The 14,395-nt window shown below is 30.1% G+C and overlaps 1 protein-coding gene and 1 long non-coding RNA gene across 6 annotated transcripts; one reads left to right on the forward strand and one right to left on the reverse strand.

The window, feature by feature from the left end:
• Positions 1-185: 185 nt before the first annotated feature.
• On the reverse strand, positions 186-11,670 carry LOC122568871 (nuclear pore complex protein Nup153-like). Of its 3 annotated transcripts, none has more exons than XM_043729118.1 (8): positions 11,532-11,670; positions 9,528-9,818; positions 9,161-9,467; positions 8,799-8,980; positions 8,345-8,718; positions 5,003-8,231; positions 4,795-4,916; positions 186-4,715 (listed from the first exon to the last, which is right to left on the reverse strand). In XM_043729118.1, exons 1-8 carry the CDS (start codon positions 11,604-11,606, stop codon positions 4,655-4,657), a joined length of 4,641 nt encoding a protein of 1,546 aa, XP_043585053.1. In that variant the 5' UTR covers positions 11,607-11,670; the 3' UTR covers positions 186-4,654. The 3 variants fall into 3 exon arrangements, with proteins under 3 accessions (XP_043585053.1, XP_043585052.1, XP_043585054.1); XM_043729117.1 differs by having other exon boundaries at positions 8,799-9,016; XM_043729119.1 differs by lacking the exon at positions 11,532-11,670 and adding an exon at positions 10,878-11,003 and having other exon boundaries at positions 8,799-9,016.
• On the forward strand, positions 11,073-12,871 carry LOC122568888. 3 transcript variants are annotated; one of them, XR_006317235.1, is made up of 5 exons: positions 11,073-11,214; positions 11,286-11,452; positions 11,548-12,033; positions 12,131-12,370; positions 12,450-12,871. It is a non-coding gene; the product is annotated as an uncharacterized LOC122568888 (long non-coding RNA). The 3 variants fall into 3 exon arrangements; XR_006317236.1 differs by having other exon boundaries at positions 11,548-11,942; XR_006317237.1 differs by having other exon boundaries at positions 11,548-11,803.
• The last annotated feature ends 1,524 nt before the right edge of the window (positions 12,872-14,395 follow it).

Below are 14,395 nucleotides of genomic sequence, written 5' to 3' on the forward strand. Positions count from 1 at the left end.
ACAACTAAAATTTTTAGTGGACGAAATTGAAACTTGTATAAAATTTGTAAATAATTTTATAGATTTACAATAATCTAATATATGTTACTCATTTTCAGTCTTTTGAAAGCACCTTAACACTGCATTACAAACACAGATTGTGCAGAGTGTGCCAAAATCAGGTTAAATAAGTCAAACACTCAGTGTATCTCAATCTTAGATAATTTTTATTTTCTGCATAAACTCCTCATACAGCTGTACCACATAAGAAAATGACTTAATGTTGTATAATTGTATAGCTCTTGTAAGCGAAAACTGAATTCGTAGATTTTATAGTAGACAATGTGACACGATAATGAATTGGAACCTTTAATTAGTAATAACTGGGCTACTTTGTATAGAATTGTGTAGAATTAATCTAATTTATAATCACTTGATTTTGTAAAATTTTTGAATTATGAAAAAAATATTTATATACTTTGCCCACTCTAATTTTGTTCAAAGAAGATACTTTTGCTTACTTTTTCTGTATTGTGAGTTGAGATATACCACGTAACTAAAATAAGATATTTTTTACTAAAAAAACGTATAGAACGTGTATATATATATATATATATATATATATACATATATATCAGGATGTTAAAACCATGAATATTAGAGTAAGTTATAATATGGATTTCTTATTTTGTATATTTTCTTTGAGGAACTGTTAAGGAGTGAGCTTGATACTTATAGAAATAAAAAGCAACGTGAAATGTAATCATGAAACAAATACATTTGATCTAAGAATTCAAGATTGCGATTGAATTCTAACATTCGTTTTTCGATTACTTTCTTTATGTGAACCAAAGGGTTTTTACGAAGTACTACGCGCATTTTTTTGTCCTCGCATATTTTATTTGCTAAAAAGAAAATTAAAGTTTATAGTGTAATTACATTATACGTTAATTGTACATAGTTAAAAACTCCTTGGTTCGCATTATTATCTAAATGCCCTCCTAAAATCTTTATTTTACTAACTACAAAATAAAAATGTAAACCAAAATTAAACATTGTTTTCAAATGATATTTTTCATATATCCTAGTACTGTATAGTATAGTTATTATGAATACAGTGGAGGATAGTATTAAGAATAATAATGGTAGTAATGTTAACGTGAATGTATCCTATTCACGGTGTTTCTCAACACGAGCTCAATAGCCCTCGTCATCGCAAATGTTACGCGTTAAAGCAACGTCACATTTATTCAATAAATTATACAATATGAGGCTATCGAGTTTTTCATTCGTCATAATTACATTTATACATTCGTTTCGTAAATAGATGCTAGTTCCATCCTATGTAATGTACATTACTATTTTAATTATAATCTTGTGCTTATTACGTACTTTTCAATGAATCAAATATATCTTTCTTTGCCCCTTCATGTTTCTCTTTAAATAAAATATTTGCGATTTAATAAGTATTTCTGTTTTTATCTGTATTTCCATGTTTTGTTTGTGCGAGTAAAAATTATTGAATTATAAATGGTTTATCGGTTGAGAAACACCGATACTCCTTCACAATATTATCTAACATTATACCATGTCATGAGAATGTTATAACATCTCCATAGCACCTGAAGCATACAGTGAACATTCTCCCATGTACATTTTATTTAATTACAGGCAGTCATTGGACTTATTTCATAACAAACTCTCCCATTTGCGAACATTAGATCATTAATTAATACATTCTCAATATAATCATTACAGATATTCATGTAAATTCAGTACAATACATAATTTTCATGGACTAAGATTGTAATAAGGCCTCAGAACATTTGACTCATTCTTTTACATCTCATAACTCACAGGATTTTTGTACATTTTGTTAAAAAATGTATTATCAATTTATCGAGTTATTTTTTTTATAAATAAATATTTAATCTTTATCATAAGATTGTTACATATTTTTTTACTTTCCAAATAATGCAATTGAATTGTTACAATTAAGATGCAATTAATTCAAGAATTAATACACAATTTTATAGAAGTAATTTTAAACCTATAGTATTTACAATAAAAACAAAGACAAATGCTATGAGTCACGAGATGTTACATATCTATTGTTGAACGATTTTAATGTAGTGCTCTTCAAGTATTTATGCAAACACATTGCAATGGAGAGTACAAACTGCTACAAAACAATTCCAATATGATTTGCTGTACAACCGTTAATACATATACGTCACGCGCTGGTTATGTTTTTTAAGGCCATATACGAGATTTATTACAAAGGTATTGCCCCTTTCAGGCAGCATTTGATATATTCATTAATTTGGAAATTTGTCTAAGGATAGACAAATGGACGACACAGCCTCGACAGAGAATGTTCACAGTGTAAGACAGCAGCATAGACATATCTCAGCGCAGCCTCACTTTACCATTGGTTAGTATTTCAGCTGGTAATTATACAAAGCTATAATTCCTTAAGTTAAACAATTAACTATGTGCGGAAGAACCCTTCGTAGATCAGATTTTTTTTATACAAAGGATAACATTAAGAGGTACTGTAAGTATTAACTAGTTTATTTCAATTACTGAATTGTTATAGATTTTGTTCTACGATTGAACGGTAGATTAGTTGTAATTTTAATTATACAATTATACAAAGAAAAAATTGATTAATTATGTTGATACATATTTTTTACATACTTAGAAATACTATTACAGTTTAATATATCAATTACGAAGGGTATTTGCAAAGTATGCACTTTGTAAATTATCAACATGAAATCAAGGTTTCTTTGTTATCTATTATTCTTACTTTTTGAAAATATATGCAGAAATTAAAAACGCCTTAAAACCTATAATGTAAATATTACACAACATATAAAGTAACAATATGTAACAGAGTTGTTTTGTACCTATATATCTACTATGGCAGAAGGTGGGTCTTGTGCCGAGTTATTCTTGGCTACTGTCAATTTTAAGCCAACATTACAGATATAACTATCCTAATCTTAAATAGGACGTGCATGATTTCATATTAATTCATTAATCATTAACACGTCAACTAACTACTTTCTGTATTTAGGGACTTCTAAATATAATAGTTACTTTTATGGCTTTTTAATATTTTGGAAACAACTTTCCTATACTTACATTTACTTTAATATCACTCTAGGCTAAACTGCACTCATTGTAAAAATCTGTTATTTCACAAACACTGCAATTAAAATGTAAAAATGCTGTCAAAGAAATAAGTTATAAGTGAATCTTAAAAAAAGGAAATTATTTGACTTAAAAATAAGTATCTACAATTTTTGAAAATTACGTGTAATTTTGTAATATTATCTCTATGAATTTTATTGTAATATATTTAGTTTTACTGTAATACAGAGTGATACGTTTTCATGATATACATAGTAGAAGCAACGATAATATACAAAGTTAATAACAATTTCAGAAACTTACTATAAAAATACATTCAATTTAGTAACAAAAGAAAAAGTAACTCTTTAGAAGCCCCATAATAATTTATTTCCATTCAACATACTCTTTGATTCATTTTCCATTCATTCTATGGTAAAACACGCAACATTACTATAATTTAATTCTATTAAAATGGCATTCAGTATATTCTTATAGAATTAGTTCATTCAATATATAAAAAAAATATACAATTTCGACTACTCAATGCAATCGTTCAGTAATCGTGAGTTTGTACTATCCGAATGCCATTTTCTTTTATGATACATTTTTCTTGGACTAGTACTACAAAGACTGTAGAACTGTCCACACAATTCTAAAGAAAATATAATTAATGTCTATACGCAGTGGGACTTCATTGATATTCAATCAATTCACAATACTCGTAACGTGTCAAAATTTATAGAGAAAATGAATGAAAGAATTGTGTTGTTAACCATATATTTCTCATTTGTTAAGCTCCTTCAAGATTGTGTACCTGACTATGTAAAATTGTGTATACTGAATACATTAAAAATAAGTAGTCAGGTACGGATGATTGTTTTTACATACAAACATAAGAATAAAGGCATTACAAGTTATTACAATGTTTCTTTCATTACAAAAAATAATTTTTAATTAATGTATTTCAGCACTATTTAGTCCCTCTTGCTTCTCAGTTACAAAAGTATTGTTACGAGTTGTGAATGATTTATACTTACCTGAGGGATACACTCCCACTTGTTATCCTCAATAAATTGCACGTATTTAGTGCTTTGTTAGGTTTCTTTATCGAGGTATTCTTTCAGCAAATTAATTTGTCACGTCAATACGCACACATAGTGTCTTGTTTGGGCAAGGTATTAGTAATGCGATGGCAGATTATGTATGATCTGTCATAGTTTCAAAAATGGCTTCATGCCAACATCAAAGTATCTTTCGTTATTATTGTATAATTTAAATAATTTATAATTTACAGATCCTGTAGAACACAAGTGGCTGTACGCAAGCATATCCTATTGACAAATTAATATATTACATAAAATGCTTGGTATACCACCACATTGATGTGACCATTGATGGTTGGTATATTTTCATTGTATCATACCGTAACTTAAGCATATATTCAAAAACATATTCATACACGCGGTTGCATGAGATATATATAAAAAAATGCGTCCGAGTGTATGTGTAACTATGGTCGTGTATTACTTGCCCTCTACCGCATTCTTCTGATGGCTTTTCTGAACTTCCGTTGTGGAGTTTGAGTAGGTATTGCTCTGAAATAAAATATGATAATATATAACAAACAATTATTGTAATTAATATGATGAATAATTTTGTATAATTTATACATACTTAAATGCTATAGGTGCATTACCACCAGTGAAGTTAAATGTTGGTGGAGTATTAGGATCAAATGTTGGTGTAGTACCAGGAGCATTAAAATTAAATCCTGCAGATGGTGTAGAAGCAGATGCCTAAACAAATTAATTATTAAAATTTAATTCTAATTAAATTCAACTTATTTAAGACATCTTGACATCTTGTACTTTAGTATACTTACAGTACCAAAATTAAAACCGCCTGACGTAACAGCAGGTGCTGTAGACCCGAAATTAAATCCTGTATTTGAAGGAGTAGACGAGAACGACGACGACGCTTGATTCTGTGTACCAGGTTGTGATGCACCAAAAATTGGATTTGTTGCTGTAGGTTGAGCAAATGCTGATGCTTCCGGTTTAGGTGCATTAAATAGAAAGCCGGAAGAATTAGTTGATGCGGGATTATTGAATGTATTCCCAAATAAATTAGCATTTTTCTGGGTAGATGAATGGCTACCAAACGTAAATAATGGTTTCTGAGTTGATTCAGCAGGATTAGTATTTGTAGAAAAATTAAATCCAGTTGCTGGTTTCGCTATTGGTTGAGCAGGAGTAGTGCCAAACGTGAATATGTTTGAATTTGGTGTACTAGTTTCATTTGACTTTGAGGTAGATCCAAATATGTTAGGTGTTGACTCAGTTGTAAACGTCGAAGCAGTATTATTACCAAAAACGGGAGTAACAGATGATCCAAAAAGTGTTGATGTAGCTGACGGTGCACCAAAAGAGGCTGATGTTGCTGTTGGTGCTTGGAGTGATGGATTGAATAAAGATGTTGGTTTATTATCTGTGTTTCCAAATACACTTATTTTTGGGTCAGTTGAACCAAAAATTTTAGGTTTATTTTCCGTATTACCAAATATTGGTACTTTATTCTCTGGTACTACAAAAGTCGAGGATTTACTTGTATTTGTAGCACCAAATGTAGGTTGTTTATTATCTTCAGTTGAAGTTTGTCCAAATGCAGGTTGTTTATTATCTTCAGTTGAAGTTTGTCCAAATGCTGGTACAGTTTTTGTATCATTATTGCCAAACAGTGATGGACCACTAGAAATACTTGAGAATAATGAACTTCCAGGAGAGGCATTTGGCAATGTACTAAAAGTTTTAGTTATAGAGGATTCTTCCTTTGTTTTACTGTTTCCAAATGTAAAGGTATTGGATAAATTAGAAGTAGGAGCTGATGTTGATATTTGCCCAAATGTTGGTACAGCTGGTGCTTGTGTAGTTGATTTTGATTCAAGAAATGTAAAGGAAGATTGAGTGGAAGGTGGAAGACTTGATACCACAGTTGTAGAAGCACTACTAGTAATTGTGCTTGTGCTACTTGGTACAACAAAAGAAAATGCAGCAGTTGATTTAGGTTCTTGTATACTGCTTTGAGTTACTGAAGGTAATGTATTTGTATTAGTAGTAGTAGATTCGGTAGCTTCTATGTTTGGCTTTGAAGTTTCTGTCACAGTACTTTCCAGCAAAGGAGTTTGTTTTTCTTCTTTTATGCCTGATTGTTCAATTTTAGGCTTAGGCGTATTAAATGTAAAGGTAGGTGCAATTGATGTAGAAGTTGTTACATTTACAATCTGCTTATCACTTTCTATTGTTCCATTTTCACTTTTAGCTATACCAAATGAAAATAGCGGTGTTGAACTTTTTCCCACGTTTTCTGAATCTTGTTTTACATCAGTCTTTTCAGCATTATTTGCTTTAATTGGAACTCCAAAACCACTTCCTGAGGTCAAAGAGACATTATTATCAGATTTCTGTACTTCACTTGTTTTCGTATCTTCCTTTTGAATACCAAATGTAAATTGACCAGTTTGATTACTTTGTTGTTTTTCACCGAATTTAAAACCATTTGTAGATATTGTAGTATCAGTCTTTTCTTGATCAGCTTTGTCAATACCGAATTTAAAACCACTAGTATTTGCAGGCATATCAAAATTAAATTGTAAATTAGAATTAGTATTTGTAGAAGTAGAGTTATCTGGTTTCTTTGAGCCTGGCTTTGCATCACCACAAGCTACACATGTAGTAACTTTTGTTTCATTTTGTAGCATGCAAGTGTTGCAAATCCATGCACCTTCAGGTTTTTTAAACTTATCTCCAAATCCATTTGAAAATAAAGGAAGGGCATTCTTAGTAGCAATTCCAGTACTAGGTTTAGCTGTATTACAACATGGACAAGAATCAATAGAGATAAGATTTCTAACCATACAGCAAGGACATTCCCATGTATCTTTGTTTGAGTTTAATTTATCCATATCTTCATTTTCATCAATTGATGCATTGATTATATTCTGACATACAGAAATATTTGTGTTATCTGCAGTATTCGTATTGTCTTGTACATTCATTTTTAATATACTTGATTTAGATGTATTGCAAAAAGTACACATAGTTGGGTTCTCAGAATCATTTAACCTACATTTAGGACAGTTTCCAGACTTCGTTTCTTGCTTTGTATCTGGTTTTAGTGCACTACACGCAGCACACTTAGTATCAGTTTGTTTATTTCTTACAAAACATGATGTACATTCCCACTGATTACTTGAAAGTTTAAACTGCGAGCCAAAATTATCATTTGCTGTAGTTTTTGATTCATTGACATTGCTTGATATTGACAATTCAGAAGTCTTCTTATCTTTAAAAGTGGGTCTGGTAATCTTACAAGCAAAGCATTGTGTTTCAGAATTGTTATTCTTAAATAAACATTCAGAACATTCCCACATAATTGAAGTATCTTGTATATTAGATTGTAAATTTCCAATTTTTTTAATATTATCGTCGTTAATTGTATCTGGGTCAATCGTATTTGTTTTATTATTGGTTGATTCTTTGTCTGACTCTAACTGCATCTTTGATTCATCTGATTTTTCAGCTTTTGTTGTACTAGATTTAGAGCAAAGAATATCCATAACACTTCCTGATTTTAATTCATTTGAAGTAATAGGAATAGCTTTATCATTATTCTTTATTTTTTCTTTTAGTCTAGGAGCTGTAGATGAACCAGACCAAATAAAATTTTGTGTTATAGGAGGTACATAGTCATTTGATGAAGTGGATTTGACACCAACTCTTTTTAAAGGAGAATCTGAATTATTAGATTTATCGACTGGTTGCTTATCAGCACTAATTGGGCTACTAAATGTGAAATTATTGATAGATTTTAAGTTCTTTGTGGTATTTGTTACTTTTATAGGACTTGCAAATGTGAAAGTATCTTCTTTGCCTGTATTAGCTTTGTCTCCTATATTTGTATTAGTAGATGACATAAAGTTGAAATTAGGTAAAGAAGATATAGGTAGAGGTATGTTTGGTAAATTAACTGGTTCAACTGTATCTTCTTGCTCAAGATTTGCTGTTTTGGTTTTAACTTTTCCATGATGTTTTGAATCTTCATCAATTTGCATCCTGTACAAAAGAAATTACATATATTATAACTGTATATTTAATGATTATCAATGTTTATTTGATAAATAATTATACATACGAATATTTTGAATAAATAATAATTATATATTCACCTGAGATGATATTCTTGAGGAGGCGGTGGTTCGCTTCGTGCCGAAACAATTTTTCTAGCTGCTGCTGTCGTATCTTGTAATTTTTGCCGCCGTCTCAATTTTAATATATCGGGTATGGTTGGTACAGTTAATTCGCGAGTTAAATGACGTAATCCAACTTTAGTTGTTGGTGTCATTTCCTCCCTCGATCTCTTTTTATTTGTTGGTGATATATTATTCATCATTTTTAATGGAATTTTTTTAGCATCAGTTATTGGCGATGAAAAATGTTCTAGCGCTTCCAATATTTTTTTAGCAGTTTGACTCATACCAGATGAATCTGTATTAGATGGCTTTACTTCAACACTTGTTCTTTTAGGAACTTGAAGTTGAATCTGAAATTAGTAACAATTAATATACCATAAACAATATTGAAAGTAGTTAAAGAACAATAATTTAAATTAATAACACATACCTCATTTGAACTATTAAACAAATTACGCCCTCGTTTATAAAGACCAGCTGCATTTGCTCCACCAAAAGTGGTATTTCCACTGTAAAAAGGAGATGCCAAGGGAGATGCACGATCCGGCGTGTTTGTCATGATTGATGCATTAAAGCTTGGTCTACGACTACTTAAGGAATCTCGGGTATTATCTAAAAATAAAGATCTTGGAGACTGTATATGGCTGGCTAAAAAAAATTTGTATATTAAAATATATCTTGAATAAGAATATATATTTTTAAAAGAGGAAATGATATATTTCTGACATATTTAAATATGAAAAAATATTTCTTATTAAATATAAAATCACAAAGAAGATAAAGTTTACTTACTGAAATTTAATTTGTCATTATTAAACCTTTTTCTTTTAGAGAATGGAGAGCTATAAGAGACATTTGATGGAGCTTCTTGTCTATTGGTTTGTGGAATAAGAGAACTGCAACCACTAGTGCTCTCACTGGATTCAGAATTATCATCCATACCATTTGTAGTTCCATTATTTGTAGTAGCAACTAATGAATTTAATTCCGACCTCTGTGGTGCTATGTTTCTAATATCTGATTGTGTTGCAGGTGTAGAAGATACTAAATGGCTCATTCCGCTTGGTCCAGCCATTGAAGGTTTAGAAAAATCTTCATTCTACAAAAACATTATTAATTGAAGAAAATGTGTTCAAATTAACAACTTTTTATATATTACCGTTTCATCATGAATGAAATATTGTTGCTTAGATGGACTGGCTTTGTTAATTGTTGATTTAGTTCTTGGTTGAATTGAAAATGTACCAGGTGGATGAGAAACATCCATACGAATACATGGTCGTTTTAATGGTGGAGGTTTCTGAATATCTTCTTCTGATTCAACCTCTTCAGGATTTCCATTGTCCTCTAATATATCTTCATCATTTTGAGATGTATTAAACCACTTACTAATCCACAACCTTTGTGGTAAAAGATCAGTCACTTTTGTTGCTACTTTTTTTACAAAAGACTGAAATATGAAGGAAATAAATGCATAGATATTAAATAGCACATGTATGAATTTAAAAGGAGTTATCAACAGGAACAGTATAAGATGTTCTGGAACGGTCCATAACAGGAGATACCTCAAATTTTGTGGAGAGAATGGGCGGTGGACAAGCGGAGAGAGGAATAGAGTTTTTATAGAAGTGACAATTGGACGAGGAAATTAATTTCTGATGGTTGTACTTTTTTAACCTCCTTTAACTTTTAAGTACAAAAGATACATCGATCATTGGACCATGCAAATTTTAACCGGATACAGGATTTTCAATGTGTATCAAAAGACGATTAATAAGGAAGATCACTCAAGATGTTGGGATTGTGACACTGATGGTGACAAGCATGTGTTGTTTCACTGCCCTGGGTGGATTTACGAGAGGACTGAATTTGAAAGCTACGTTAGCATGCCACTTATGGTAGAAAATTTGATAGAGGCAGTAACCAAGAAAGACAAGTGCAAGAGATGATTGTGAAGAGGAGGAAAAGACAAGCTAGTAGACTGAATTGAGAAGACTGAACTAGTGAGGGGTGAACACTAAGGCCAACCCTGAAGTAATGTCAAAAGGCGGTTCTAGGGTTGGTTCCTATACCATAAGAGGAACTGATAAAGGAAGGGTTTTTAGTGGGTATGGCGATTCCATCCACTGAGTCCTACATACTCAGTCACTGGGTATGTGTAATAGTATTTTCCCCTCCTCGAGAGAGAGAAAAAAAAAAGAAAAAAAGAAATATTAAGTAGTACATATATTATAATATTAATTGTATAGTATTATGATAAACATAATAAAAAATATTAATAAAATAAATGGAATATAAACTATATAAAGGAAAGAAGTTATATGTATATATACTTATATTAAATAAAATGAAATTATTTATGTACATTATACATGCTTGTATTATATGTAGTCATATTTCATTTAATATATTTGTTAGATAATAATTATAACAAATATACACAGAATTAGGGATGAAAAATTGGTTATTAAGGTATAAGATTTATCTATAAATATTTCGTCAAACTAACATGTGCAGTTGCGTAAACACAGTAACAATTAAAATACATAAAAAGTCATTCTTAGAAATTGAGGTTAAAACAATTCGACCGAAAGCAGATTAAATTGCATATTTATTTAAATCGATTGAATTAAACGAATATTATCATTTGAAAAAAAAGAAATGATCTCTAGAAAAGATTACAAGATATTGCATGAATTTGCGCAAAACGTGATTTTCCAACGTCACGCGTGTCTTTTTCACATACATACTAGACGCAAATGGTAACATTTAAATTTTGTTTAAGTTGACGGAGTGATAAATTTACGAGAATTGAATTGCTTAATACATTCCTCAAGATTTTCTTGGTAAGGAATCACGTTTCAAGGTTATATGTTATATACGTCTTGATAGGTATCTCATGAGCGAAGTATTGTAGTATCTACTTAGTATGGGAAAGATTGAGGTTATCGAGTGGATTCACATAACCGTGACGTCGTCCAGTACCGTTGAAATAGTACTTTAGGAAAACATAGGTCATGCAAAAGGTAGTCTGAAAAGAGATTGGTATATAAACCAAATTCGTTGGAAGGTCTAATTTAAGCGGTAAGGCGCGAAGAACCGTTGGATGTGAGGCAAATTCGTTTCTGTCGCGGCAGACTCGTGCTAAGAAAATACTACTCACATTGTTTGCATCGTAGGGCTTCGTATTATGCGACGACGACCGTCTTCCACTCAAATTGTTACTCCGTTTAGCCATGATTGGCACTGATCATTTATTTATGAGTATAAAACACGCGAGAATGTCTTCAAACGGCGCATCCCAGAAATTGTCAGCGAACCACCACCTTCGTGACTAAAATCCGCGAGAGAAAATATGGCCGCCCCAAAGACCGCCACCAGGGCGCCAGGTTTCTCTGGAATATACGCTTGTCGCGCCTGCCCACGTGACACATTGTATGTGTTCGCTGCCTTAAAGTTGGCGTGTGGTACTGCTATCTCTTCTTAAGAAAGCTTTCCTTATTTTTTATTCTTTATTAAATTATGAGTGTTCGAAGCGTACTTCATTTCACTATATGTATCAGTATTGCAATTAGTAAATATCTATTTTCTTAACATATAACATTTTCTTTCATAGTCTGTAATAGGCTTTTGTTTGTACCCTAAGATTATATTATACATTACTAGTTAGTAATTAATTAATTACTAATTCTAATCTAAAGACTTATAATATTCTGATAATAATATAATAAACCTTATAAATATTTATAAATATTTTAACAGGGTAGAGAAAAGATATATATATATATATAGTGTGTATTATATATACATATGCCTTGTGTGTGTGTGTGCGCGCGCGCGCGCGCGCGTGTGTGTAAATATGTATATATATGTATATGTGCAGACATGTGTGTACAGACATGTATTCTACGTACACACATTCATATGCATACAAGAACATGCACTCACACGCATGCTAACGCATAAGCGTGTCTATTAACAATAAGTAACATGTAACGTTTTGTAAGTATGAATCTCGTAGATAAAGTATTAAGAGCGTTTTCATTCAAAAAAAGTTCACAATTTTATATCCTGTCTACAGATAGCGCTGTAACTGCTTGGGGTCGGTTGATACATTATCGACACTTTATAACCTGTATCGGCTGTATCCATTTCGTTTATTATATAGTAGCATTCACATACTGTATAATTAGTTAGGTCCAAGTATATTAAATTTCGCATTATTTAATGGTATTTTGAAATGAAATGCACAGAACCTGGTAAGAAAAATGCTTCGTTGGAAAATAAAGATATGTGCAAATACTATTTGTAACCATTGTACATGTTTTTTTAATTTTCATAAAATAATTAAAAGAAAAGAATATTTCATAATATAGATTATTGTGAAGATTAAGTTTTAAAAATTTCTCTATATAAAATTTGGAGTACAGATTTTGTCTGTATTATGATTGTCTGTATAATATATGTATGTATAATTCAAAATAAATCAGTTTTCTGAATCTATGCTATATGATTTAATTTTATATTCGTACAATATTAAAACGTTATAATATTTATTCTTTTAATAATATCATTATGTAGTAAACAACAATATTTGGTTTATGAATAAACAAAATTTTGTATAAAATGTTAGTTGAGCGATTAGTTAATTTAATCGATTGTTTCCATTGTTTTAAAATAAATCGTTTTTGTTTATGAGCGCTTCTTACTTCTGGTTGTATGTTTAAGTTTAAGTGCGCTAATTTTTGCGCATGTATATCGTGTCCTTAGTTTTCAGTTCACAATCATATTAAAGATTACACAGTATATATTGTTTCTTCTATTCTTTTAATTTGATTGTTTAATTTTAAATTGTAATTATAGATATATGTATATATATTTTAAATATGATTTTGTGAAATGAAAAAGAATGAAAATGATTTTTCGACTTTTGAAGCATTATGTAAACATACGAGCAAGTGCACTAAAATGATTAAAATGAGAAAATTGATTAAGATATTAAAATAGAGATATTTTTTTAATTACACACATAATTCTTATTACATCTCACATTCTTTTGATTTATCAACAGATAATAAGAAACATACTAGATGTCCAACAGATAATAAAAACAGTTATTTTCTATTTTACTAATTTCGCTTATAAACATATCTCACAAACGTACAAACATATAAATATATACATACATAGAGACATTGATCAGGATTTGTGATAGAAATATATTCAGATCTTATATTTGAAAAGACATAGAAGTATATAAATTAGATAAATTAGACAATTTTCCATTATGATAGAAAGCAATGCAGAGACTTCTTTTATTTGTATTATTCTTTATTTATGTTTGCATATATTTTGCATGGATATAATTGTTTTATCAACTTTCTTATGGATTTAAATAAAAATGTTGTTTTAAGTAACTGAATTTAAAATGATAACTATTGATAATTTTCTATTCAAAGACTTTATTTTTAATATTCAAAGATTATATTCTTATATATATGTACTTACACTATAAGTACATCCATTTTGTAACAATATATTTATTTAAAATTTAAGTAATTATAATTAATTTAATTATTTAAAAATAATATAAAATTGTAATACTCCAAATTTGAAATCTGAAATTTAAATATTTTCAATTTATTAAACGAAATATTTATTTATGTACTATGATAATGCTATATCTACATACATAATAAAGCAGTAAAAGGTTGTGTTTGGATAAAGAAAAGAAGATAGTCATCCAGGAACAGCGTAAGCTTTGGAATCCAAAGAACTAAATTTGGCAAGTAAAAACTGAATTGAACAAATTTTGATGAGGTATTCTCTGTCGTATAGTTTATTATCCAGGAAAAAGAATAGAATATATTTCATTTTGATTTGTTTTTTAGAAACTGAGAAATAATCTGGCATCTGACAATGAGTTGTATGAGCTCCTATGTTTGATAAACGTCAAGTAACAATGATTATTTACTACATATATCAGTAATCCACGTTACGTACTAGTCCACTAGTATACATACACTG

The sequence above is a fragment of the Bombus pyrosoma genome, linkage group LG7 (genome assembly GCF_014825855.1).
Source record: "Bombus pyrosoma isolate SC7728 linkage group LG7, ASM1482585v1, whole genome shotgun sequence".
Lineage (NCBI taxonomy): Eukaryota > Metazoa > Arthropoda > Insecta > Hymenoptera > Apidae > Bombus > Bombus pyrosoma.